Source organism: Phyllopteryx taeniolatus, chromosome 8, assembly GCF_024500385.1.
Source record: "Phyllopteryx taeniolatus isolate TA_2022b chromosome 8, UOR_Ptae_1.2, whole genome shotgun sequence".
NCBI classification, from domain to species: Eukaryota; Metazoa; Chordata; class Actinopteri; order Syngnathiformes; family Syngnathidae; genus Phyllopteryx; species Phyllopteryx taeniolatus.
This window is the reverse complement of record NC_084509.1, coordinates 28,530,432-28,553,982: the sequence shown is the minus strand read 5'-3', so window position 1 is coordinate 28,553,982 and position 23,551 is coordinate 28,530,432. Positions and strand designations below refer to the sequence as shown.

The 23,551-nt window shown below is 45.0% G+C and overlaps 1 protein-coding gene across 1 annotated transcript in view; it reads left to right on the top strand.

Annotated features, from left to right (window-relative positions):
* Nucleotides 1-23,551, top strand: part of frem2b (FRAS1 related extracellular matrix 2b) — a 77,107-nt gene extending 53,556 nt beyond the window's left edge. The window contains exons 7-24 of the mRNA XM_061782340.1: nucleotides 962-1,111; nucleotides 2,681-2,890; nucleotides 2,973-3,170; nucleotides 3,353-3,517; nucleotides 3,618-3,800; nucleotides 3,875-4,005; nucleotides 4,289-4,444; nucleotides 5,829-6,132; nucleotides 7,240-7,371; nucleotides 7,988-8,319; nucleotides 16,873-17,065; nucleotides 17,143-17,247; nucleotides 17,401-17,528; nucleotides 17,618-17,752; nucleotides 18,606-18,732; nucleotides 18,809-18,996; nucleotides 19,105-19,251; nucleotides 20,333-23,551. Coding sequence (XP_061638324.1) covers nucleotides 962-1,111; nucleotides 2,681-2,890; nucleotides 2,973-3,170; nucleotides 3,353-3,517; nucleotides 3,618-3,800; nucleotides 3,875-4,005; nucleotides 4,289-4,444; nucleotides 5,829-6,132; nucleotides 7,240-7,371; nucleotides 7,988-8,319; nucleotides 16,873-17,065; nucleotides 17,143-17,247; nucleotides 17,401-17,528; nucleotides 17,618-17,752; nucleotides 18,606-18,732; nucleotides 18,809-18,996; nucleotides 19,105-19,251; nucleotides 20,333-20,809 — 3,461 coding nt within the window. The 3' untranslated portion in view covers nucleotides 20,810-23,551. The remainder of the gene's footprint in view (nucleotides 1-961; nucleotides 1,112-2,680; nucleotides 2,891-2,972; nucleotides 3,171-3,352; nucleotides 3,518-3,617; nucleotides 3,801-3,874; nucleotides 4,006-4,288; nucleotides 4,445-5,828; nucleotides 6,133-7,239; nucleotides 7,372-7,987; nucleotides 8,320-16,872; nucleotides 17,066-17,142; nucleotides 17,248-17,400; nucleotides 17,529-17,617; nucleotides 17,753-18,605; nucleotides 18,733-18,808; nucleotides 18,997-19,104; nucleotides 19,252-20,332) is intronic.

Genomic DNA, 23,551 nt, shown 5'->3' with positions numbered 1-23,551 from the left:
TTTATTCGGTAGCAAGGGCACTAAAACAGTAATTAAGTCGTAATTACAGTAAATATTTGTCTAAAAAAAACACTTCAACTATGAAACAATCATTAAAAAAACCAAGCTAAGTGCAACATGAACCGAGTGTCTTGTGCCGTGTGCCGTTGGAAACCCGCAACTAGCTTCAACGAAGCGTGCAATCCGATCTGTGACTGCTTCCTCCTGACAGTAATCGCCCATGTTTGGCAAAATGATTATCTCTTCATTTCCTTCGCTTCCCTCTAACACGCTCTCTCCTCCCGCAGCCAACCGCCCATCACCCCCTCATTCAGTCTCACTCATTGCGCGCGCACACACACACGCACGCACACACACACACACACACACACACAGCGCCGCCGGTGAAGTAGCCGCTCTAAGGTGCTCAGTGCCATTGTCATGGAAACAACAACTCTGCCCGTGGCTGTCACCATTCATTTCATTGTGTTTATTGCCGCGTCTTTCGCGGCGCAGCTCACGGGCGGCTTCCTCCAATTTGTCGTCACGGTGATGCATGTGTGCATTTCGTAACGAGAATGGAGCACTTGGGGTTTTGTGCTTTGTGTCAGTGTCAGTAGAACAGTTGCAGACAGAACCAGAGTACGCCACAATACCGTTTGGAAGGGGAAAGATTTTTTTTTTTGGAAATGACCTCAACAGTATGTAATGTCATATTTTATGTTACAAGCATGAAATATTGTGATGTAAACCCCCTAAAAACATCATTCCAGGATGCAAGACAGTCATGTTTAAAAGTGCTGCAATTTCTCCTGTAATAAGCATCATTATTCTCACGCGGCATGCTGCTGTTTTTACCGGATTCAGACGCAGTTGTCCGGGCGCCAAGAGAAGATTACAGTACGCATTGAGTTTTGATATGTGTGTCGGTCCTTTTTTTTTTTAATTTTTATTTTATTATTTTTTGTTGTTGTTGTTGCAGCCCCCGTCTTCTACTTTGGCAACACCAACCACCACGTGGACGAGAGCGCCGGCTTCGTGGAGGTGCAGGTGTGGAGGACGGGAAGCGACCTGTCCAAAGCCGGCGCCGTCACGGTGCGCTCCCGAAAGACGGATCCGGTCTCGGCGCAGGGTACGTGTCCTCGCAGGTTTTAGCTGCAGCGCATTAGTGCTAAGAGAAATGTAAACTACAGGCACATAATAGGCTCGAGTTGTCGGCCTTTGTGTCCGAGGTGGTTTTGAGGCTGGATATGCGGGGTGGCTGACCTGTGGAATGTCAACAAAAGCTGAGGGCCTCGTCTTTATCTTTGAGCACGTGCGCCCTTTGGCGACAATAACGCCGACTTGAATGAGAACGCGGTGCTTGGACTTAAAACCTTGGGTCGCTATCTCTTGGAGCGTTCCTCGCCGCCTCTATTATCGTATCTCTTCAGGCTGTTATTCCAACCGTGCCGCCGTTCCCGCTGCCTCCTCTCGCGCGCACTCCATCGAATTGTATGCAAACTCTCACTTGCACGCTCTCGGGTTCTAAGTACATGAGGAAAGCCTGTGGGCGGATCTGAACTCGCTCTTCAAAGTGACCGTGAAATGATTCGAATATTTGCAGGCCACAGCAAGCAGCAGGTGGCGCTATAGCCCTTAAACGTATGGATATGTTATTCGTATTAGTGGGAAAGCCCGGAAATTCTACAATGTGAAAAAAAAGGGTTTTCAACATTATTGAGAGCTACTTCTTGGGTACTGATTAATACGAAGGACTACCAGTTTGATACACACTTGTGAAATAGCAAATGTGCTCAAACTACCATGTTATTATTATTCATTCGTTATATTCATTTATGTGACGACACAATAATTATCAACAGTGATTTGACGAGGTAGGAAACAGATCAATAGCCACATTCTATAACTCTCTGAGCGTCTAACATTTTCAAACGATTACGACAACATTCCGAGGAAATCCCAATGTCCCATTTTTAGAGCAGTGGAGAGCACCGTGTTGGTAACCCCTGACAGAATAAGCAAACTGCTAAAACTCATTTCTCGTTGACACATTTGGAGCAGATTGAGTCAATTCTCCAATCAATGAAAGATTCTCAACTAGACAGACGCTTCGACCTGACTGAAATGCGGTATGCATGGAATGTACATTTTCTTTCAACTTGCCCTCTGCCTGACATTTATGAATGAATTATAACGCTATGAATGTAGCATATAATTCAGTGTCGCGCGGTTCATCAATTGCGCCCGCACTACACAGTATCACAGATTTTGTTTGGGCGGGACACACGTGTCAAGTGGAATCGGCTGCCGTCCGTATATGGCGGCAATCGCATTTTTCACCTGTTTCTTGAATGCTGACAGAACAGTAGAGCACAAAGACAACGGGCAGACACACGCAGGGGCTGCTGTCGGCCACGGCTCATTGCGCAGACTCACGAAGTCACACCCCGCCCCGCCAGGCCCCGCCTCTTAAAGGCACATCCATGTGTCTTAACTCATACACTTAAACGTACCGTATTTTCTGGAAATTCTGTATGTTCAAATATGTTTCAAATGTGTTGAAAAAGTGTATTTTAATAAGTTGCAATGTTTTTTTATTTGGCGTCTCTATCCTCTGCGAAGAACGGGGGCTGGCTCGCTGTACATGAGCATCCTGTCCTGTCAATCGTGTCTTACCCGCATTCTTTGCGCCCGACAGCCGGAGCGGATTACGTGGGGATCAGCCGGAATCTGGACTTCGCGCCGGGCGTCGCCATGCAGACGTTCCGCGTGACCATCCTGGACGACCTGGGCCAGCCGGTGCTGGAGGGCCCCGAGACGTTTGAGCTGGTGCTGCAGATGCCCGTCAACGGGGTCCTCGGGGAACCCGGCAAGGCCGGCATCCTCATCAACGACTCCGTGTCAGACCGTGAGAGGAGTTCTTTGGTTATGGATCATAAACGGATCGTTATTTATTCACGCGCTCACGCCGTGTCTTGAATCGGGTCCAGTGCCAAAGGTGCAGTTCCGTGACGCTCTCTATGTGGGCCACGAGAAGTCGGGGCGGGTTTCGGCGACCATGTACCGTAGCGGCGACATCGGCCACAAGTCCACCGTGCGCTGCTACAGCAGGCAAGGGACGGCCCAGGTCATGATGGACTTCAACGAGCGGCCCAACACCGACGCCTCCGTCATCACTTTCTTACCAGGTGGCGTACTGCAGCGTGACATAGACACTCACAACATTAGCTGCACCGATACCAAAAAACGAATCATTATTCATCTTCTCTTCGGACTGAGGTATTCATTTCTGTAACTATGTGTGCAAAAAAATTCTTCCAATAAGGCGCAAATAATATGAATGAAGAAAAGTGCTTCTGTGCATTCTCAGGTGAGGTGGAGAAGCCTTGTGTCCTGGAGTTGGTGGACGACACGGAGCACGAGGAAGAGGAGGAGCTGCGTCTCGTGCTTGGAAGCCCAAAAAGCGATTCGCCCTTCGGCGCTTCCATCGGACGTCAAAACGAAACGCTCATTAGAATAAAAGATGATGCTGACAGTAAGTATGATGATATTTTGCCCCCATGCAACCATCAATCTATCACTATGGCAACCTATTGCTCAATACGTTAACTACTCACGGTGGTGGACTTTCTCAGAGGCCGTCATTAAGTTTGGCGAGACCAAATTCAGCGTGAACGAACCCAAGGAACGCGGCCAAGTATCTGTGGTGAGAATCCCCGTGCTGCGCGTGGGGGACTCCTCCAAGGTGTCGGTCGTCCGAGTCCACACCAAAGATGGATCCGCCACCTCGGGCGAGGACTACCATCCCATATCTGAGGGTGAGCGCCTGGAGGATTTGGGTGCGTCGACAACCAGTGAAGAGATCCTTCATGGATGTGTTTTTTCTCCTCAGAGCTCGTGTTCAGGGAAGGGGACACGGAGCACTATGCGGAGCTGGAGGTTTTATACGACGGCGTCAGAGAGATGAGGGAGGCCTTCACCGTGCACCTGAAACCGGATGAGAACATGGTGGCAGAGACACAGGTAGAGGGTCAAGGTTTTGTGTTGTGTTCATTATTTAACGCCGAAAAGACTGCGGTGAAGCCTAATTCCCCGGCATCAGGCAACGGGAGTGAGCAGAATGAGCGCAGGGGTGTCTTTGTACACATGAATAATACATGCTACTAAAGCAGAAGTGAATGGCAAACTGTTCTCGGTCACGATAGTGTTTATGCGGAAGTGATTGTGAGCAGCGGCAGAAATCGTCAATGGCATCGCATGTCGAATTCATTTTTTATTGTCCCTGCCTTTCATTGTCAATCACCAGCTGACCAAAGCCATCATCTACATCGAGGAGACCAACAGCATGGCAGATGTTACCTTCCCCTCGGTGCCCAGGGTGCTTTCTTTGCTTCATTACGACGACGTGGACAAGCACAGAGATTCTTTCCCCGCGGCCGGCTACCCGGTCGTTTGTGTCACCGTATGTCTCGGTCCACACTAATCTAATAGACTTTGTCATGTTTGTAATGCGTACTTCCAGGTGGCAGAAAAGCAATTGAACTGTTTGCTGTGTTTGTGATATACCCCAACATGTTTTTTGTTTTTTTTAATCATTTCTTTCAAAATATGTTCAAATTAATCCAGCGGAACGTGTGGCTAAATCGAGTGGATGTTGTAAATAGTTGAACAGACAAGATGGCAAGAATGCGTAGAGGCGTGCCGAGAGGCACTTCGAAAGGGAACCAGCCTCCATCATCCGGTTGGTCGAAGGCATTTTCTCACAGGCACAGTATGCCCAAAATGTTTGGTTGGGTTGGCTTCGATTCATTTAGCAAAACATAACGGCTACCCTGCTGGCAGGCGGCAGCGCGGTATCCATTTTGGCCTCCAAAGAGCATGTCTTTGCCAAGCAACAGGAAAGTCAATTAATTAGCGAGTCCTTGAAGGATCATGTTACCAATGTCTAAATTTCCACCAGGTCTACTTTTGAATCAACTTACCTGTGTTAGGGTTCCGACTGTGAGGAGACCCCAGATGCAGATATGATTGGACAACTGCAGGTTACAGTGCAAAATAATTTTGGAGGATAGATGTGGCTGGAAGGAAAGCCTCCTGGTTGCGAAGGGTCGGCGAGATCCACATCCAGGGTCCGAAGCAATAGTGCAAGGAATTAGGCTACGAACTGAAATGCAGAAAGGGCAGAATAGCTAGTCAGATTCCAAATTGGGATTTTTTTCTCATCTAATGGCTGGACGTAGCAAACTTGATGATAATTATTGATGATCCGGCAACACGTGGGAGTCCAAAACCATCTTAAGAAAGGGCAGCTGCAATGAATCACGTACACACAGAGGTGTTCGCTTTGCATTCCCCACCTTTTTTTCAAAGTATGTTCACGTCGCGCGGGCGTCTTAGTCTCTGTTTTCGGTGACTTCTTGCGGCAGCGCTGCAGCGCCACTTACAAGCCTGGCAGATATACTACAGCATTTCATTTGTGCGTGTGTGTCTGTGTGTGGACACACATTTCTTAAAATGATTCCGTGTTCATGAGAACAAACAAAAAAGAAATGGATCGGTTCCTTCTCCTTCTTGCTTGGAAGCAGTTTACCTCCTGTGACATCGCTTCACTTGACACATGGAAACTGTGGCAGTAGAGAAGAAAGTTAAAATTGTCATTCAAGCCATTTACCCTGTTTTGTCACTCACTCTCTCTCGTTCAAATGACAAAGAAGGGTTTGTTTACCATCCGAGATCGTGCCGTCTCTTGCCACCTGGAAGTATGTGTGACATGGTGAAAAAGTCCATTTGAGCCCCCCGAGCAACAGTGTTTTGAGGTTTCATCTCCCCTCCCCTCCCCGCCGCAGGCGTGCAACCTCAAGTACCCGGACTACGACAAAACGGGCTCCATCTGCGTGAGCGAGAACATCAACAACACTCTGACGCGCTACCGCTGGCTCGTCAGCGCCCCTAAGGGCCCGGACGGCGTCACCGGCCCGATGCGAGAAGTAGACTTCGACACCTTCTTCACCTCGTCCAAGCTCATCACGCTGGACTCGGTCTACTTCCAGGCCGGCTCCAGGGTGCAATGCGCCGCCAGGGCCGTCAACTCGGACGGCGACGAGGGGCTGGAGCTCAGCAGCCCCGTGGTGACCATCAGTACGGACGAGGGTGAGTGCGATGCCTTCTTTTGTTTTGTTCGTTGTGTCAGTCGACAGTGGTCGTCTTTCATTTGGTGTTCTTCGAAGGAATTTCCCATGACTTTTGTAGGAAAGAGAAGCCAGGCAATGATGGCACGATTAAAAAAAATCAAATAAATACAAATCCTTATTCTTCTACATGAGAAAAATCGAGCTGCCCCATTATTTTTTTTTTAAATCGGAAAACCACACATTGATGGCATCGTGACAAACCAAATTGAAAAGTCTTGTTGTATTGTTGATAGCAGGACAATGTTATCGTCTTACTGTTAGTTTTGGATTACAATCCATACTTTGATGATCTCATAAAAAATATTCAATAAAATCCAAATATGGATGGCATCATTTTAAAACAGTCTATACGTCTTTGGTTGGAATCCATACATTAATGGTGTCATAAAAATGAACCATATTGTTTATAGACAAAAATAAATGTATGTTGCAGTTCGCCATGGTGTTCCCAAAAAATCTAGTTTATACTTGGCAAAACATATCTATTACTTTTTTCATAAATGAAACGTTGCCTATAGTTTGTCCGAAAACATTGAAATGAATATTAGAAAGCCGAATTAAAAAAAGAGAATCTGTGTTGATTTCGGGTTGATTTTGTGTTCCCATTAGTGTTTGTATAAATATAATGAATAAATCCCTACTGTTAACCGAAGGTGAAAATCAGCATTTGAAATTACAAACCGAAAAAATACTCTTTCAAATCGTGTCCTATTTGTTATCTTCATATGTCTAACCTGGAATTTCCAATGCAAAATCCCATCAAACATGTTCGGCATGCCGAATCTGCTGTGCTTATATGGGATGTAATTACATTTGATATCACAAGAGAAAATTGTGGACGTGGATTGACTTTTACCTTCCTCTTAGGAATTTCACCGCGGTTGTTGTTGACTTCTCGATTTCAGTATGATTTCAGCGAGCGCTCTTGTTTGTTTTGGAAATGCCACCGCACGATGAGCAGCTGCTGTCGCTGCTCCGGCAGCTCAAAACCATTTCTCCGTGGTGGATATTTCTTTTTTCCGTGGGCTAACTAAACATACGATGTATGTCTACGGCCGGGCGGCAGGCATGTGCCAGCCCCGCGTGGCGGGCACGGTGGGAGCCGAGCCTTTCTCCGCCAAGCTGCGTTATACCGGAGCCGAGGACCCCGACCATCCCAATCTCATCAAGCTGACTGTCACCATGCCTCATATTGATGGTAAAGCCACGAAAGCGATGCTCTTACTATATGTTCTATTACCACTACTGCTACTGCTGCTACTACTACAACCCTCGTGGAAATCACTTGGTTTTGGGAGGAGCGGTTCTTTTGTTACCCTGGTCGTCATGGCACCAAGGGGCTAAGCTCGGGCAAAGCAAGGGCTACTCGGTCTTGCCAATCGAATGATTTACCAACTTTTCTGACCACTCTAATGACAATTTTGCACAAAAGGTGACTAGCAAAAAAAAAATAATAATAAATAAATCTAGTGACTTTTTGTGTTGTTACTGAAGACTTTTGGAGAATCTGAGATGTTCTCCAGACTGAAAATGAATGACGCTTGCACACACCCGCCACTGGCTAATTTCATTTATTTGTTGATTCATTACAGCATAGAAAATAATACCCAGACAGACAGACAGACGCAGACACATTTTCAGAAACAGGTAGCTGACAAAGATATACTTGGTTGATGGATTTTACACTTAATGGGTGGGCAGGCACTACGGAGACCCAACTATTTGGAAATAAAACCTTAAAAGGTCAATTTGATATAATATGTATTCTATAAGACCGAACTAACTCCAGCGACTGTTGCCCCTAACCCGTCCAGGTATGCTACCCGTGGTGTCCAGTCGCGCCTTGTCGAACTTTGAGCTCACCCTCAGCCCGGACGGCACCCGCGTGGGCAACCACCGCTGCTCCAACCTGCTGGACTACTCCGAAGTCAAGACGCGCCACGGCTTCCTCACCGACGCCACCAAGAACCCGGAAGTGATCGGCGAGACGGCGCCCTACCAGTACAGCGCCGCGTTGAGGGGCGCCGCCACGCTGCGCTTCTACCGCAACCTTAACCTGGAGGCGTGTTTGTGGGAGTTCACCAGCTACTACGACATGTCCGAGCTGCTCAGTGACTGCGGCGGAAGCATCGGCACTGATGGACAGGTAAGCCGTCACACCCCCCGGCTCCCCAGGCTCACCTTTGATCCCTTTTTGTCATCTCGAGACTTAAGCAGTGAGGGGATCAGGCAGCTGGAATGTTGACTCAGTCGTGACGGGTCTTCGGTTTAAAAAGTCGTGTTTGGGCGTATTCGTACGAGGCCAGTTGTTCTCAAATACTTGACTGCCTTCTCAAGTACCGTGGTCATGACTACTATCAAAATACAGTATTAGGCTTAAGAGTTCATCAGAAAAGAGACACTGTAACAGCATGCAGATGTTGCAATGCGATCGTGCCGTTTCCCACGAATTCAAGATCATAGTCATCGTGTAAAATAGAAATAAAAAGAACGGCAAGAAAAAATCCACAGTCAAAAATGCCCGCACTTATGCTTGGTCACGGATCGGCACATGAGCTACGTGACATGTTTAATGCAACCCGTTTTTTACATTAACAGCCACCTTGCGCTATAGAAATAAACCAAAGTCAAATGGCCAAGTGCGAGTGCACCCTAAATCATTTCCAAGTACAACCCCAATTCCAATGGAGTTAAGGTGTTGTGTTAAACATACACAAAAACAGAATACAATGATTTGCAAATCACGTTCAACCTATATTTAATTGAATACACTACAAAGACAAGATCTTTAATATTCAAACTGATAAACTTTTTTGTTTTTAGCAAATAATCATTAACTTAGAATTTTATGGCTGCAAAAAAGCTGGGACAGGGTCATGTTTACCACTGCGTTACATCACCTTTTCTTTTAACAACATTCAATAAACGTTTGGGAACTGAGGACACTAATTGTTGAAGTTTTTTAGGTGGAATTTTTTCCCATTCTTGCTCGATGTACAGCTTCAGCTGTTCAACAGTCCGGGATTTCAGTTGTCGTGTTTTACGCTTCATAATACGCCACACATTTTCAATGCGAGTCAGATCGGGACTGCAGGCAGGCCAGTCTAGTACCCGCACTCTTTTACGAGGAAGCCACGCTGTTGTAACACGTGCAGAATGTGGTTTGGCATTGTCTTGCTGAAATAAGCAGCGGCGTCCGTGAAAAAGACGTTGCTTGGATGGCAGCATATGTTGCTCCAAAACCTCTGTGTACCTTTCAGCATTAATGGTGCCTTCTCAGATGTGTAAGTTACCCATGCCATTGGCACTAACACAGCCCCATACCATCACAGATGCTGGCTTTTGAACGTTGCGTTCATAACAGTCCGGCTGGTTCTTTTCCTCTTTGGCCCGGAGGACACGACGTCCACAATTTCCAAAAACACTTTGAAATGTGGACTCGTCGGACTACAGAACACTTTTCCACTCTGCATCGGTCCATCTGAGATGAGCTCGGGCTCAGAGAAGCCAGAGGCGTTTCTGGGTGTTGTTGATAAATTGCTTTTGCTTTGCATAGTAGAGTTTCAAGTTGCACTTACGGCTGTAGCGCCGAACTGTATTTACTGACGTTGGTTTTCTGAAGTGTTCCTGATATTCGAAGGTCACGGGCATTCAATGTTGGTTTTCGGCATCGCCGCTTACATGCAGTGATTTCTCCAGATTCTCTGAACCTTTTGATGATATTATGGACCGTAGATGATGAAATCCCTAAATTCCTTGCAATTGTACGTTGAGGAACATTGTCCTTAAACTGTTGGACTATTTTCCCACGCACTTGTTCACAAAGAGGTGAACCTCGCCCCATCTTTGCTCGTGAATGACTGAGCAATTCAGGGAAGCTCCTTTTCTACCCAATCATGGCACCCACCTGTTCCCAATGAGCCTGCTCACCTGTGGGATGTTCCCAACAGATGTTTGGTGAGCATTCCTCAACTTTCTCAGTCTTTTGTGCCACCTGTCCCAGCGTTTTTTGGAACGTGTTTTTTGGAAAATTCTAAGTTCATGATTATTTGCTCAAAAAAAAAATAAAGTTTATCAGTTTGAACATAGTCACTGATGGTGTAGTGGTACACTCGCCTGACTTTGGTGCAGGCAGCGTGGGTTCAGTTCCCACTCAGTGACGGTGTGAATGTGAGTGCGAATGGTTGTCCGTGTCTATATGTGCCCTGCGACTGACTGGCGACCAGTTCAGGGTGTAGTCCGCCTTTCGCCCGAAGTCAGCTGGGATAGGCTCCAGCGTCCCGCGACCCTGACCAGGATAAGCGGTGTTGAAAATGGATGGATGGATGGACAGTTTGAACATGAAATATCTTGTCTTTGTAGTGTATTCAATTAAATATAGGTTTAACACAACGTCCCAACATCATTGGAATTGGGGTTGTCTATTAGAAGCACACACGCTGATGTGAGTCTTCTTTTTAAGACCTCAAAGTAAACAGCCTGCAGAGGACCCATCCATCCATAATCTCGTTTCACATCTGCAGTGATGACAAAGCCCACACGCGTCCATCATCTCCCGCCAGCAGTGCTTATTTTGTCTTGTCTGTCTTGGAAGTTTTGTAAGCTCGTAAAGTAAGAAAGAATTTGAAAAAAATCACCTCCTTTTTCACAAGCTTGACGCGCCGCCACTCCCCCACCACCTGGACACCTCGCCGCCTCGCGCTCAACAAAGACGAGAAGATTTCAAGAGAGATTTAAAGTTCCGTAGTTAATTGGAGGATGTAGGTTTGGGTTAGGTTAGGATTAGGGTTGGGGTAGTGTTAGGATTAGTGGTTTAGGGTCGGGGCAAAGTTAAATTAGGGTAGTGTTTATCCAACTTTTTACACCAAGTACCACCATTAAGACCAACAGTAAGATTCAGGAGCCCAAGTTTTAATGAAACACTCGACAGAGGTTTTATTCCTAAATTTACACTGCACATTGGAAAAAGTACACACATTATTCAATTAAAATGTTGAACATCAGAGTTTCGGAAAAAATTAGACCTAAAAGTTTGAAAATGTATAGGTTTTAAAGATGTGTTCTACTAAAAAGTGAAATACAAATGAACAGTATTTTGGCAGTGATTTTTTTTTTCCACATAATACTAGAATAAGCCTGTGTACCACTACTGGTTGAGAATGGACGTTAGGGTGTGGGTTGTGGTTCGATTCGATTTGTGGGTGTGTTTAGGGTTCGGGTCAGTGTTACGTTAGGACCAGGAAATAAGGCCAAACCTGAAACTGTAGAGTAGGCATGGGAATTGGATTTTATTCTTTTAAAAAAAAATCTTGTTTTTATGTAAAAAACAAACAAACATTTTTTAATTAAAAATGGAGAAAAATATCCATCCATGGACCCACAGCTCGTGACCGTAGGTGAGGGTAGGAACGTAGATCGACTGGTAAATTGAGAGCTTCGCCTTTCGTCTTAGCTCCTTCTTTACAACAACGGATCGATACAAAGTCCGCATCACTGCAGACGCCGCACCGATCCGCCTGTCGATCTCCCGTTCCATTCTTCCCTCACACGTGAACAAGACCCCAAGATACTTGAACTCCTCCACTCGGGGCAGGATCTCATCCCCGACCCGGAGAGGGCACGCCACCCTTTTCCGACCGAGGACCACGGTCTCAGATTTGGAGGTGCCGATTCTCATCCCGGCCGCTTCACACTCGGCTGCGAACCGCTCCGGCGAGAGTTAAAGATCACGGCTTGATGAAGCCAACAGAACCACATCATCTGCAAAAAGCAGAGTTGTAATTCTGAGGCCCTCTAGGCCTCGGCTGCGCCTAGAAATTCTGTCCATAAAAGTTATGAACAGGATCGGTGACAAAGGGCGGCCTCGGCGGAGTCCAACCCTCACCGGAAACGAGTCCGACTTACTGGTGGCAATGCGGACCAAACTCTGACACCGGTCGTACGGAGACCGAACAGCTCGTATCAGGGGGTTCTGTACCCGATACTCCCGAAGCACCCCCCACAGGACTCCACGAGGGACACGGTCGAATGCCTTCTCCAAGTCCACAAAACACATGTAGACTGGTTGGGCGAACTCCCATGCACCCTCGAGGACCCTGCCGAGGGTATAGAGCTGGTCCACTTTTTCCACGGCCAGGACGAAAACCACACTGCTCCTCCTGAATCTGAGATTCGACTTCCCGACGGACCCTCCTCTCCAGCACCCCTGAATAGACCTTACCAGGGAGGCTGAGGAGTGTGATCCCCCTGTAGTTGGAACACACCCTACGGTCCCCCTTCTTAAAAAGTCGGACCACCACCCCAGCCTGCCAATCCAGAGGCACTGTCCCCCGATGTCACGTGATGTTGCAGAGGCGTGTCAACCAGGACAGCCTCACAACGTCCAGAGCCTTGAGGAAATCAGGGCGAATCTCATCCACCCCCGTAGCTTTGCCACCGAGGAGCTTTTTAACCACCTCGGCGACCTCGACCCCAGAGAACCCACACTCTGCTTCCTCATGGGAAGGCGTGTCGGTGGAATTTACCAACATGCAGTCATATTTACCCTTCTAAAGACACAACTCTTGACTTGAATCTCACGAGATTGCATTACAGTAGCATACAATATCCGAACGGAATGCTGTTGTAGCTGATATTGTCTTTGATCAACACAGCCCGGTCGAGACGGAACACGACCACGTATAATGTACGCAGTCAATTTTCTGCTGAGATAACACCCATAAATTAAAAGGCCGATAGATTAAGTCTTTACATCACTGGCTGCAGGTTGCTTGTTTAGAAGCCTTTATCAATACCATAAATAAAATCTGCCACGGTGCTACTTGAATTATTAATCCCCCCGAGTAGAGCGGCTGAGGTTGCCTCTGGTCTCTCCGGTGGACTAAAATGTGCAAGGATGCAGAGGGGGGAGTAAATCACTCTGAGCTCGTCATGAGTTAGTTTCAAGTCTTTGAAGCAAGCCCCGATTTACGGTGGCAAAAAGCCAAGCAAGTTGAGGCAGGTCATTCATTACTTTGGTAATTAAAAAAAAAAAAAACTCTTCTCAATTAGTTAAACAAAGGAATATATAGTATTCATGCAAATGTGCTCAGTCACAACATATAGTCCCACATTAGCTACTTTGTCCTCAGTATCTCCTACTTATGTTAGTTAGCTGTCTTCTCAATTAAATGCATAACTGACATGAAGCTTGCTTGATGTTTTACCACCTATCCATGAGCTAAAAACTGTGAAATGAACATAGTTTACGTGGCTCTGCCGGTTTTATCGTGACGGGTGAAGTTAAATGTCACGGTTGACGTCGAGTCGCAAAAAAAAGTGCACGTTTCCATTCTCTTTTTAAGGATAACGATCGGGAAGAATCCAAGGGGGAAATTGACTTTGAATGCTAAAACATTCGTGTACAATCTGTAATACGCGGGACAAGTACACAAAACTCTTCTGGCCAGGTCTGTGTGCACCACACACACACACAAAAGAGAACCGTCCTTTCAAAAGCTAAACAATCGGCGCAGCGTCTTGAAAATGCAGATTTGCAAATGTAAACAGGCAAGACTCGTCAAGTGCAGTTCAGTTCTCGGTCGAGTCTCATGAATACCAAATCAAAGTCAAGTCGAGTCTTTCATAAGTTTTAGGCAAACGATTCCCAAGTCCTAAAATAAACGTTGACATCAGATGTACTTCCAGGTGGCAGAATAGTCGTAAACAAACCTTTCCGTGTCATTTGACCGAGGCGGAGCGATTGAGAAAACAGGAGGAAAGGCATGAAAGATCATTTTGGCCTTCTTCTCTACTGCCGTAGTTTGAACGTATTAAGCGTCAGTTGAAAAGAAGACGTCACAATTGGTCAACTGCTTGGCAGGGAGCCTGAACATCGGGCGCTATTTATATTTCAACAGGTTAGCTGATTCAAAAATAGACGTGATCGTTAACGTGATCATTGAGGGAATTGCTAATTAGCTGGCTTTGGATGAGTGGCACGGACGTGCTCTTTACATGCTGAAATGGAGAGCGGGCTTTCGAGCTGACGTTATCGAGAACGCTAGCGCTTATGTTTTGCTAAATCGCTCGTAAACAACCCAACCGATCATTATTTTTTACACACCTGTGACAAAATGTCACCCGCAAACGCCATGACGGAAGTCGAGAGAGAAGCCGTGGCCTTTGATTTGCAAGTGCTGCCCCGAGAGGCCGGGAGGGCTAATGGCCCGCTCCGAGTGTCATGTCACTGCTTAGCGGGACCGCGGGAATCCATTAAGGCCCAGCGGGTCGTGTCAGGAGGATTAATATGAACACGTGATGCTCAGCGCACAGCGGGCGCCTGGAGGCTCGCCCGAGCCCGGGCGGGCAGGCGGGCGCGTGAGCGGCAGGTCAGAAAGGTGCAGATACGTCGGTTTTAGAGCCGCACGTGTCCGACCGAACAAGTCGGGCCAAATTTGTCACATTTTGAACTTTTGAACATATTTCCAATGCAGCACTCGTGGCGTTGCAGTTCATTGCCAGGAATATTTGCACTCACCCGTAAACATGGAATGGAGTAGTTGGATCAAGGCGCGTGCATTGACAAAAGAGCCAAGGTTGACTAGAAAATAAAGAAATGATCAAACAAAGCACACATCAAAAGAAAAAAACTATTTATTAAAAGGGTAAAGTGAGAAATACCAGGAGAATATTTTGACGCTTTTACATAAAGACATCAAGGTCTGAAAATCAACGAATAACGTGCAATCAGTGGACAGGGCGCAACTGTAAAAAAGCGAAAATCCGCAAACAATTGACACAAAACATAAACATAAAATGACATCATTACATAGAACGTAAAGAATTCAACTTTCTGTGCAATCTTGATGAATTCATTGCTGCTCCTTGTGCTGTGTGTGACTTGGCCACTGGGGGCAGTATAATACAGTCATGCACACATAAAGGGAGAAGAGTTTTCCAACTACTGTAAGTGATTCCATCATCTGCAGTAATATTTCTTTTTGCAGAGGATAAAGACTATGATCGTTAGCCCAGTCTATGACATTTCCCGTTATGTGTTCACATCTAAGGCAACATTTTGCGAAATTCTCTTTCTTTTAAGATTTGCTTGACAGTAGTATTTGACCCACAGCATAGGAGATGTGCTCATTTCAATGTATTGGGAGGAAAAAAAGTAAGTTCAGGAAATAATCAACCGAAGGCCAACAGAAGTTTGATTTATTCATTTGGCCCACAACATAACAGGAGGGCTAATATACCAAGAATCTGGAGGTTTGTACAAATTCCAAAAAGTTTGTTTCAAGAATGAGGAAATACCAGAAGTAATGCATCCTAGTTTGTCATTTTTAAAATGATGTTTCTACATTTTTCCGAACTTTAAAATGGGGTCGATTTGACCCACAACTTAGCAGAAAGGTTGAGAGATGTACTTTTTTTTTTTAATTTAAATATGTTTCAATGATTTCCAAAAATGAAAAATCAAGGGCCAGCTGAAGTTTGACTCATTTTCTAAAATATCTTTTTATTGTTTGTAAAAAAAAAAAAATTTTTTTAAAAAGTAAGTAAATAAAAATGGGTCCAAGTTGACCTGCAGCCAAACGGAATGGTTGATATGCCGTGTGCGGGAGAGGTGATTTCAAATTCCAAATCTTTTTTCTATTTTTCCCCAAAAATGTTTTAGCCATTTTTCTTAAATACTTTTTCTCCATTTTTGAAAACACTGAAACGCATCAATTGGGTGTACGACATTGCAAGTGGCACAACACTTTGTTGAACGTGTTCGCGGCTGCCCGTTGTTCAATTCGGACGACCGGATGCTCGCAATGTGTTGCCGACGGCTGCGATTGAGGAGCTCGTAGTTTTGCCGGCAGCTTTAAAAACTCCAGCGCCACTTGTTCACGTAACTGTGATGTCGTGCTTTGCTATGTGAAACATTTCCCAGTCTGATTATTGTATTAATATTATTATTATTATTATTATTATTAGGGCTGCAGCTATCGAATATTTGACCGGAGTACTGTGTACTACTGAATAATAATAATAATTATTATTATTATTATTATTATTATTTAGATCAATTATATTTTTGCTTGATTAAAGAGAAATTATCATTAGAAATGAGGAAAATAAAGACATTTTACGTAACAACGGAATACCAGTTGATTTAGTTCTTTCCATAATTAACCGTTTTTGTGTCTTAAAATGAAATTGTGCATAGCAAACTGTATTGTCTCGAAACATTTCCTTATTTTTAGCGAGGCAATTTCAGACGCAAGTATAAATAAGTGTCGGTGTAAAAATGAGCATTTCTTGTAAATATCAAAATGGATTGGCTGCCCCCTGCCATCGTTGCCAATCAATGAATTTATCTGTTGAATTCTTTTCCCACAAAGGGAGCATTAATGGAGCATCTGCCATGTTTCGACTCGCGGGGACAAATACAACAAACATATTCTTGCCCTCAAAACAAATGTGCATTTCCTTCGCCTTTCAAGAGTGTTTTAATAACGAAGTGTGTTTTAACCAGTTTCCGTGCGTTTAAAGCATGTGGAAGGGGTACAAAACAAAAATAAATGTATATGGTCTCTCTATATCGCAGACTTTGACCTATTAGCAGCTAGCGAACCTATTTCCGGTTCACTATAATGTAGCATTTTCCTCGCTGTCGCCATAACATGCATGTAAGTGTAAATAAATACGTGTTGTTTTTGCTTGGCAGGTCCTGAACCTGGTGCAGTCCTACGTGACACTGCGCGTGCCGCTCCACGTGTCCTACGTGTTCCACTCGCCGGCGGGCGCCGGCGGCTGGCAGCATTTTGACCTGCAGTCGGAGCTGAGGCTCACCTTCGTGTACGACACCGCCATCTTGTGGAGGGACGGCGTCGGCAGCCCGCCGGAGGCGGAGCTCCAAGGTAAGCGGTTGACCGTTGGCTGTTTTGCGTAGATGAGGAAGAGCTGCGCGTGTTCCCTCCCGCCTTTGCGTTCGCAGGCGCGCTCTACCCGACCAGCATGCGCATTAACGAGCAGGGACGCCTGGTGGTCAACTTCCGCACCGAAGCCCGATTTAGAGGCCTGTTTGTCTCCGCGCATCCCGGTAAGTTGCGCTCACGACCGGCGAACGTAGGCGTGTCCGCCCGACCCCTCGAACGTTCTGAAAAATGCTTGAGAACTGCTCGACCTCGGTCTTGCGTGGAGTCAGCCGATTTCTGGAAACGCTTGAGAAATGAGTCTTGTGCCTTTTGGTCAGCCTCCGCGCTCACCTCCATGGTCATGTGCGCCGACCACCCCGGTGTGACGTTCAACCTCAGCCTGGTGCGCAGCGAGCCCACCTACAACCAGCCCATCCAACAGTGGACCTTCGTCTCGGACTTTGCCGTGAGGAAACGTCTGCGCTTCCTGTCAATTGGTTTTTTTCGGTTTGGTTCCCGGCGACTCAAAAGTTGCCACCGCGTGCCCGCATTCAGGTACGCGACTACTCCGGCACGTACACGGCGAAGCTGCTGCCGTGCACGTCGCCGCCCAGCCTGGAGTTCGCCGTCCCGCCCGTGTGCCACCCGAGAGAGCCCGTCACCTTTGACCTGGACATCCGATTTCAGCAGGTACGCGCGAGCACCTTGTAAAGGAGACGAAAAATCGTCTTCAGGTGTGTCGGTTCATTTCAATCAAAGCAAAATAGTGAATTTAATTTTTTTTTTTTAAACTATTAACAACACTTAACAACCAAATTAAATGGTGTCATGGAAAATGAGTTTGCCTTAATAAAGTGCAAGATGAAAACATCTGAATTTGACCAATTATAAGACAGCGGCGGTTTCGTGTTTTGCTTAGAACGGCAATTTGTTTATTTACCCCTGAAAAGAATGCAAATGAGTGCGGCTCTTGTTTATCGTCTTCTCTCACGACGCGAAAAGTCAAGTCAACATTTTCTCCTAATATAATCTAATTTTGTTGATGCTCACAATGTGACAATTTTATTTTCAGAAAACAAAAACATTTCGACCTGTAATGTCATGGCAATATTTTGAATGAATGAAATAAATTCAATGAAAACATTTTAGCGATATATCACAGCTCTGTTCTCGTCTAATTTTTTCAATTATAAATTACGAGTTCAAATGATGAGGTTTTTCTTGCATGGCTATAAGAAAACGTCGCGGACACATACAGTTGCTTTTCTAACGTGTAAATGCATTTCATTTAAAAAAAAAAAATACAAATACTAATTATCCAATATTTGAATGATCCTCAAGTAAAGTAACAGCTGAAATGTTACTGATCAATTCAACAATTGTCTTCAATATTCACACCGGCTTGACGCCATTTTGAAACAAGTTTGACGTAATGCTCGAATGCTTTTTTTTTTTTTTTAGCAGTATATGCAGTATACTTGCGCAAGGGATCTGAAAGAATGCTAACCCTGACCCTCGTTTGTTTTTTGGCGTGTCGTTGAAGGTGAGCGATCCGGTGGCCGCAGAGTTCAGTCTGAACACGGAGATGATCCTGCTCTCCAAAAAGACTCTGTGGCTCTCCGACGGCTCCACGGGCTTCGGCCAGAACGGCGACACGGCTTTCTCGCTAGGTGCCGTCCTGCGAAGCATCTAAAAGGCGGCCGGAATGTTTTGGACTTCACGAACTTTGATTTAACGCCCGCGCAGGCGACACGCTCTACGGGCGCGTCATGGTGGACCCGGTGCAGAACCTGGGCGACTCTTTCATCTGCAACATCGAGAAGGTTTTCCTGTGCACGGGCGCCGACGGCTACGTGCCCAAGTACGACCCCGATCGCTTTGAGTTCGGCTGCCTGGCCGACGCGCCGTCGCTCCTCTACAGATTCAAAATTATCGTAAGTCCGCTGGAAAGATGTCAACTCGTCACCGGAAAGTGCCCTGACGCTTATTGTTTCCGAACATTCTGAAAAGTTCTGTTCTCCTTCATCTTGTGTGGTCACAAGGACAAAGCCCAGCCCGAAGGCCAGGCCAGATCTTTTGGGAACGTGGCCTTCGGCGCCGTCCTGGCAGTGGACGACCCGGCCGCTTTCGCTCTGGTCAGACAGCCTGGGTCGGACGGATTCAGCATGGATTCCGCCGCCCTCTTCCAGGTCGCGACACGCGCCCGCGCAGCATTTTAACGGGCAAAGAAAATAGATCGAAGCCTTCCGAGAAAGTTGGAATATTGCATTCGCAAAATGATCGGATATTTATCATTTGATGAGGGCAATATATGTACCGAGGAGAAAAGAAAAAAAAAAAAAAGGTCTAATTTTAGAAGGAAAAAAAATAAGTAAAATGTTGTTATTAAAGGTGGGATTTGATGAGAGAAAATATATCGTCCTAAATTTATGAGAAAAAAAACAAAGATAATGTAGTAATTTTCTGAAGAAAAAGTCCAGATTTGATATGCAAAAATACTTAAAAAGTACAATATTCAATAGGTTTTTTTTCCATTCGGAAAAATCTGTAAAATTTATGTCACTAAAGTTATATGGTGACATAAATTACAAAGCCAAAATTTTGATTTTACAGAGGAATGTTATAATTGAAATGTATGTAAAAGTATGTAAAATTACATGAATAGATTTCAAATATACAAAATTATAAGAGTAAAATTGACGCTCCATGAGTATTTTTTTTATCATTTCAAAAAGGCAAGTTTTCCTCGTGAATTTTATGAGGGAAAAAATGCAGAAATCCGCATTGTCGGCCTTTAACGTCGTTGGATTTTGCAGGTGTACCTAATCTTCTGACCAGGTTATGGTCAATCCTTCCATTCAAATTCATGTCAACATTTCAAGCCCCTCTGATGAACCCCAAATGATGTGCAGCTGTTTCAGTAGGCTTTCCCTGACGTTTTTGTCGTCACATCTTACGGCGGAGAGCTTCCACAGCATGAGAGGGAATTGTCAGGGAAAGCCTACTAGACCATCTGATCTTTATAGCTCATTCTCAGTTGGGTTTTTTTTGAACAGGGTGTGTGTAAACTTTTTATATGCACAGTACACAAGAAATTGACGCATAACAAGATTTGAAATCGGAAGTCAAGGAAAATAGTTGATTCAACTGTTCAAAAAATAGCCTCGCTGGCAATATCTCACCACGATTAAAAGCCAAGACGATTTTAGTACCGATATTGGCGCCAAACATGAAGTAGACGAACGTGAGAAGTCCACATTGCGGTTGCAGGTGTCCGCGGGCCGAGAGTGGTACATCCACACCATCTACACCGTCCGCTCCCGGGACAACGCCAACCGGGGCATCGGCAAGCGCAGCCTGGAGTACCACGCGCTCGGCCGGCACCGCAGGTCCGCCGACGTCCGGGAAATCGGCGGCGACAACAACCGCGGCACCAACATCCTCCACGTCACGCTGAACCGCGGCGGCCAGCGCGGGAGGAGCCACGGCCCCGAGGGCGACGCCTTCGTCCCCGAGGGGGCGGTCCCGCGTGAGCTCGGCCACGCCGAGGACGGCGCCGACGACGGGGGCGACGGGCCGGCGCTGATCGTGGGCGTCGCGGTCGGGGTGCTGCTCGCCGTCCTGGTCGTCGCGGCGGCGGCGGCGGCGCTGGTGCGACGCAAGCGGGACGCGAAGGACACGCCCACCGCCTCGCCGAGCACCCGGCCGATGATGGCGCAAGGACTCGGCGACAGCTCCGAGGTCTGAAACAGAACGGTGGTTTGCACCCGGGAGTACTAAGGTCACACCGAAAACAAAGAAAAGAAAAGAAAATGTTTCTCATGACACAAAAAACGAAAGACACAATTCTACAAAACAAAACAAAAAACATTATTACTTCTCTTATTTTTCCTTTGAATATTATGACTTCGAAAAAAAGAGAAAAATCAGGACTCCAGAGGGGGGGAAAAAGTCAAAAGTTGGAATTTGACATTTTTTTTTCTGTAGCAAAATTCAACAAGGAAAATAAATCATATATTTTTTTTCAAGAATGAAGTTGGAAGTCTGAATATGAAGTGATTCCTTTGTTCCTGTCATACTCCGACCTCGTAGTTAAATTGGAGCTTTGCGAGAATGAAATCCAAATTTCAAGAGACAGACACAATTCTAAGAAAAAAAAGGAAAATGTTGCTTCAAAAACGTTTTTACGATAAAGAGATAGTACATAACATTTTTGTCATATTCCAACTTAATAAAACACTTTTACAAGAACAAAGTCATTATTTTAAATGGAAAAATTGTAATAAAGACCCATTCTTTTCAAACACAAAGGAAGAAAGTTGTCATTTTGTGTAAAAATATATATATTGACTCAAAGATGATAGTATTTTTTTACATGATATTTTGACGAGAAAAAAAAAGAAGAATGAACAAAGTTACAATGATAGGAGAAAAAGTCATTGTTCAAGGGAAATACTATAAATGAATGATTTTTTTTTCTTGTAATATTCCCCAAAAAATGTTGCCTTGTGATAACGAATTCAGATTTTGATGAGAAAAGACACAATCCAACAAAATTAATAGTTGTCAAAATAAAATTCCAACAGGAAGTCACAGTATTTTTTTTTTCTCTTCATATTTTGAATTAAAACCAAGTCTAGTCATAAATTTAAGAGAACTAACAAAAAACATTTTTTTAGGAATGAAGTCATTTTTCATAATGTTACACAAAAAAAGAATTTTCTGAAAATTGAACATTCTTTCAGAAAATCAGATCTTTTTTTCCAGTAATAGTACATTTTTTTGTGTGTGTGTTGTCAGTGTGTCCTTAGCACTCCTGTGTCATTTTGCAAGTGCCTCACATTTAATGAACAACAAAAAAGACTTTTTGTGCGTCGAGCGCTTTTTTTTTGTTGTTGTTTTTTTTTTTTTTTTTTGCTTGTGTTCTGAAATCTACTTGAAACGTTGCCACTGTCGATCCCGAAGACGAGACGCCGCGTCGAATCTCGCTCGAAGCTCTCGTCGGTCTTTGTCCTTGTTGTTTGTTTGACATCACAAAAAAAAAAACCCCACCCACACACAACAAAAAGAAGGTGTTACCGGTGTTTCCAAAGGTGCTAGCGGACACACCTCGACCGCCGTTCCTTCCGCCCCAAACTGTGTGTTGGTGTTGTTGTTTGGCCTGCTGGGTTATTCGTGTGTTTATTGATTATACATCACGTTGTTGCGCACATGTGCATGTCTTTATGTGTTTTTATACTCCAATGTCAAACTGCTGATTTGCTGAAGGCAAGAGTGTACCTAGTGTTTTACATCATTTCATTCACTCAAGACCCATTAACAGTGTCGATAATTACCCTTGGCATTGACTAAATTGGGGTTAGGGTTTTTAGGGTTGGGGTTAGGGCAGAGGTGGGTCGGGTCACCGCAAATTGGACTCATGTGCGAGTGCTGTTACATTGGAATCATATGACTCAAGTAAACGTAGGCCTCCAAATAATGACTTGACTAAAAGGAAGAGAGTAGTCAGTGAAAAAAGTACTCGAGTAATGAGTGACTGTCGAGTAACGTCTTGATTTGTTGAATCCAGCGCATGACTGTCAAATAGACAAAAAGTGTAAAAGGATATTGAGGGCGAGTTTAAGTTGAAGCTGCAGTACGTAGCTTCGGTGGCCTCCCGACATTTTGAGTCTGTTCTGGAGGACAAAGACGGAGTCTTCGGAAGACGGAATTGGCGGATGATGATGTCGTGCTACACAAATGCTGACTCATGTGTTTAGTTAAGAGTTGTACAAATGCGAGGTCAAATGCGTCATTTGTGGGTTGTTGTTTTTTTTTGTAAACAGTTACACACTGCAGCGTCAAGGTTCGGTTGGGTTAGAGTTGGACTTGAACGCAAGGCGAGGTTTGGCTTCGCGTTAGGCAAGAAAATTCAACCCAAAAGAGGGTTCGTGCGCGGATGTCGGTTAACACGTTCGCCATCTTCAGAGTCATAATTCATTGTATTTATTGTTTCACGATAAACATTGCAGCAGTTGATAATGGCATTCCAACTTGAGTTGTTTGTTGAAGACACGTGCCGCCTGCTCTTTAGGTTCCGGAATTCAGCGGATTACCTCATTCTGCTGTGTGGATGGAACTTGACTTATTCGGTTTGGGGGTTTTTATTTTGAGGGGGAAAAGACATCTATGCAATTTGGGATATTATACATTTGGATGCTTTTTTTGACATTTGTATTTTTCAATGCACATCTTGCTTGTTAATCATCACGATCCACGTGTTGTATTGTACTTGTATGTCCTCTGATGCTTGGAGTGAGCTCTTTTATGCACATGTATGTACTGTACATCTATATCGTACCTACAAATATACCATTTGGATGTTTCGGGGAATGGTTGTTTAAAAAAAAAAAAATTGAAATGCATACTGTACGTGCTGTCAGTATTTGTAACATAGACCACAGGCACAGTGCTGGTCTGCAAATAAATCAATCATTTTTTTCAAGAAAA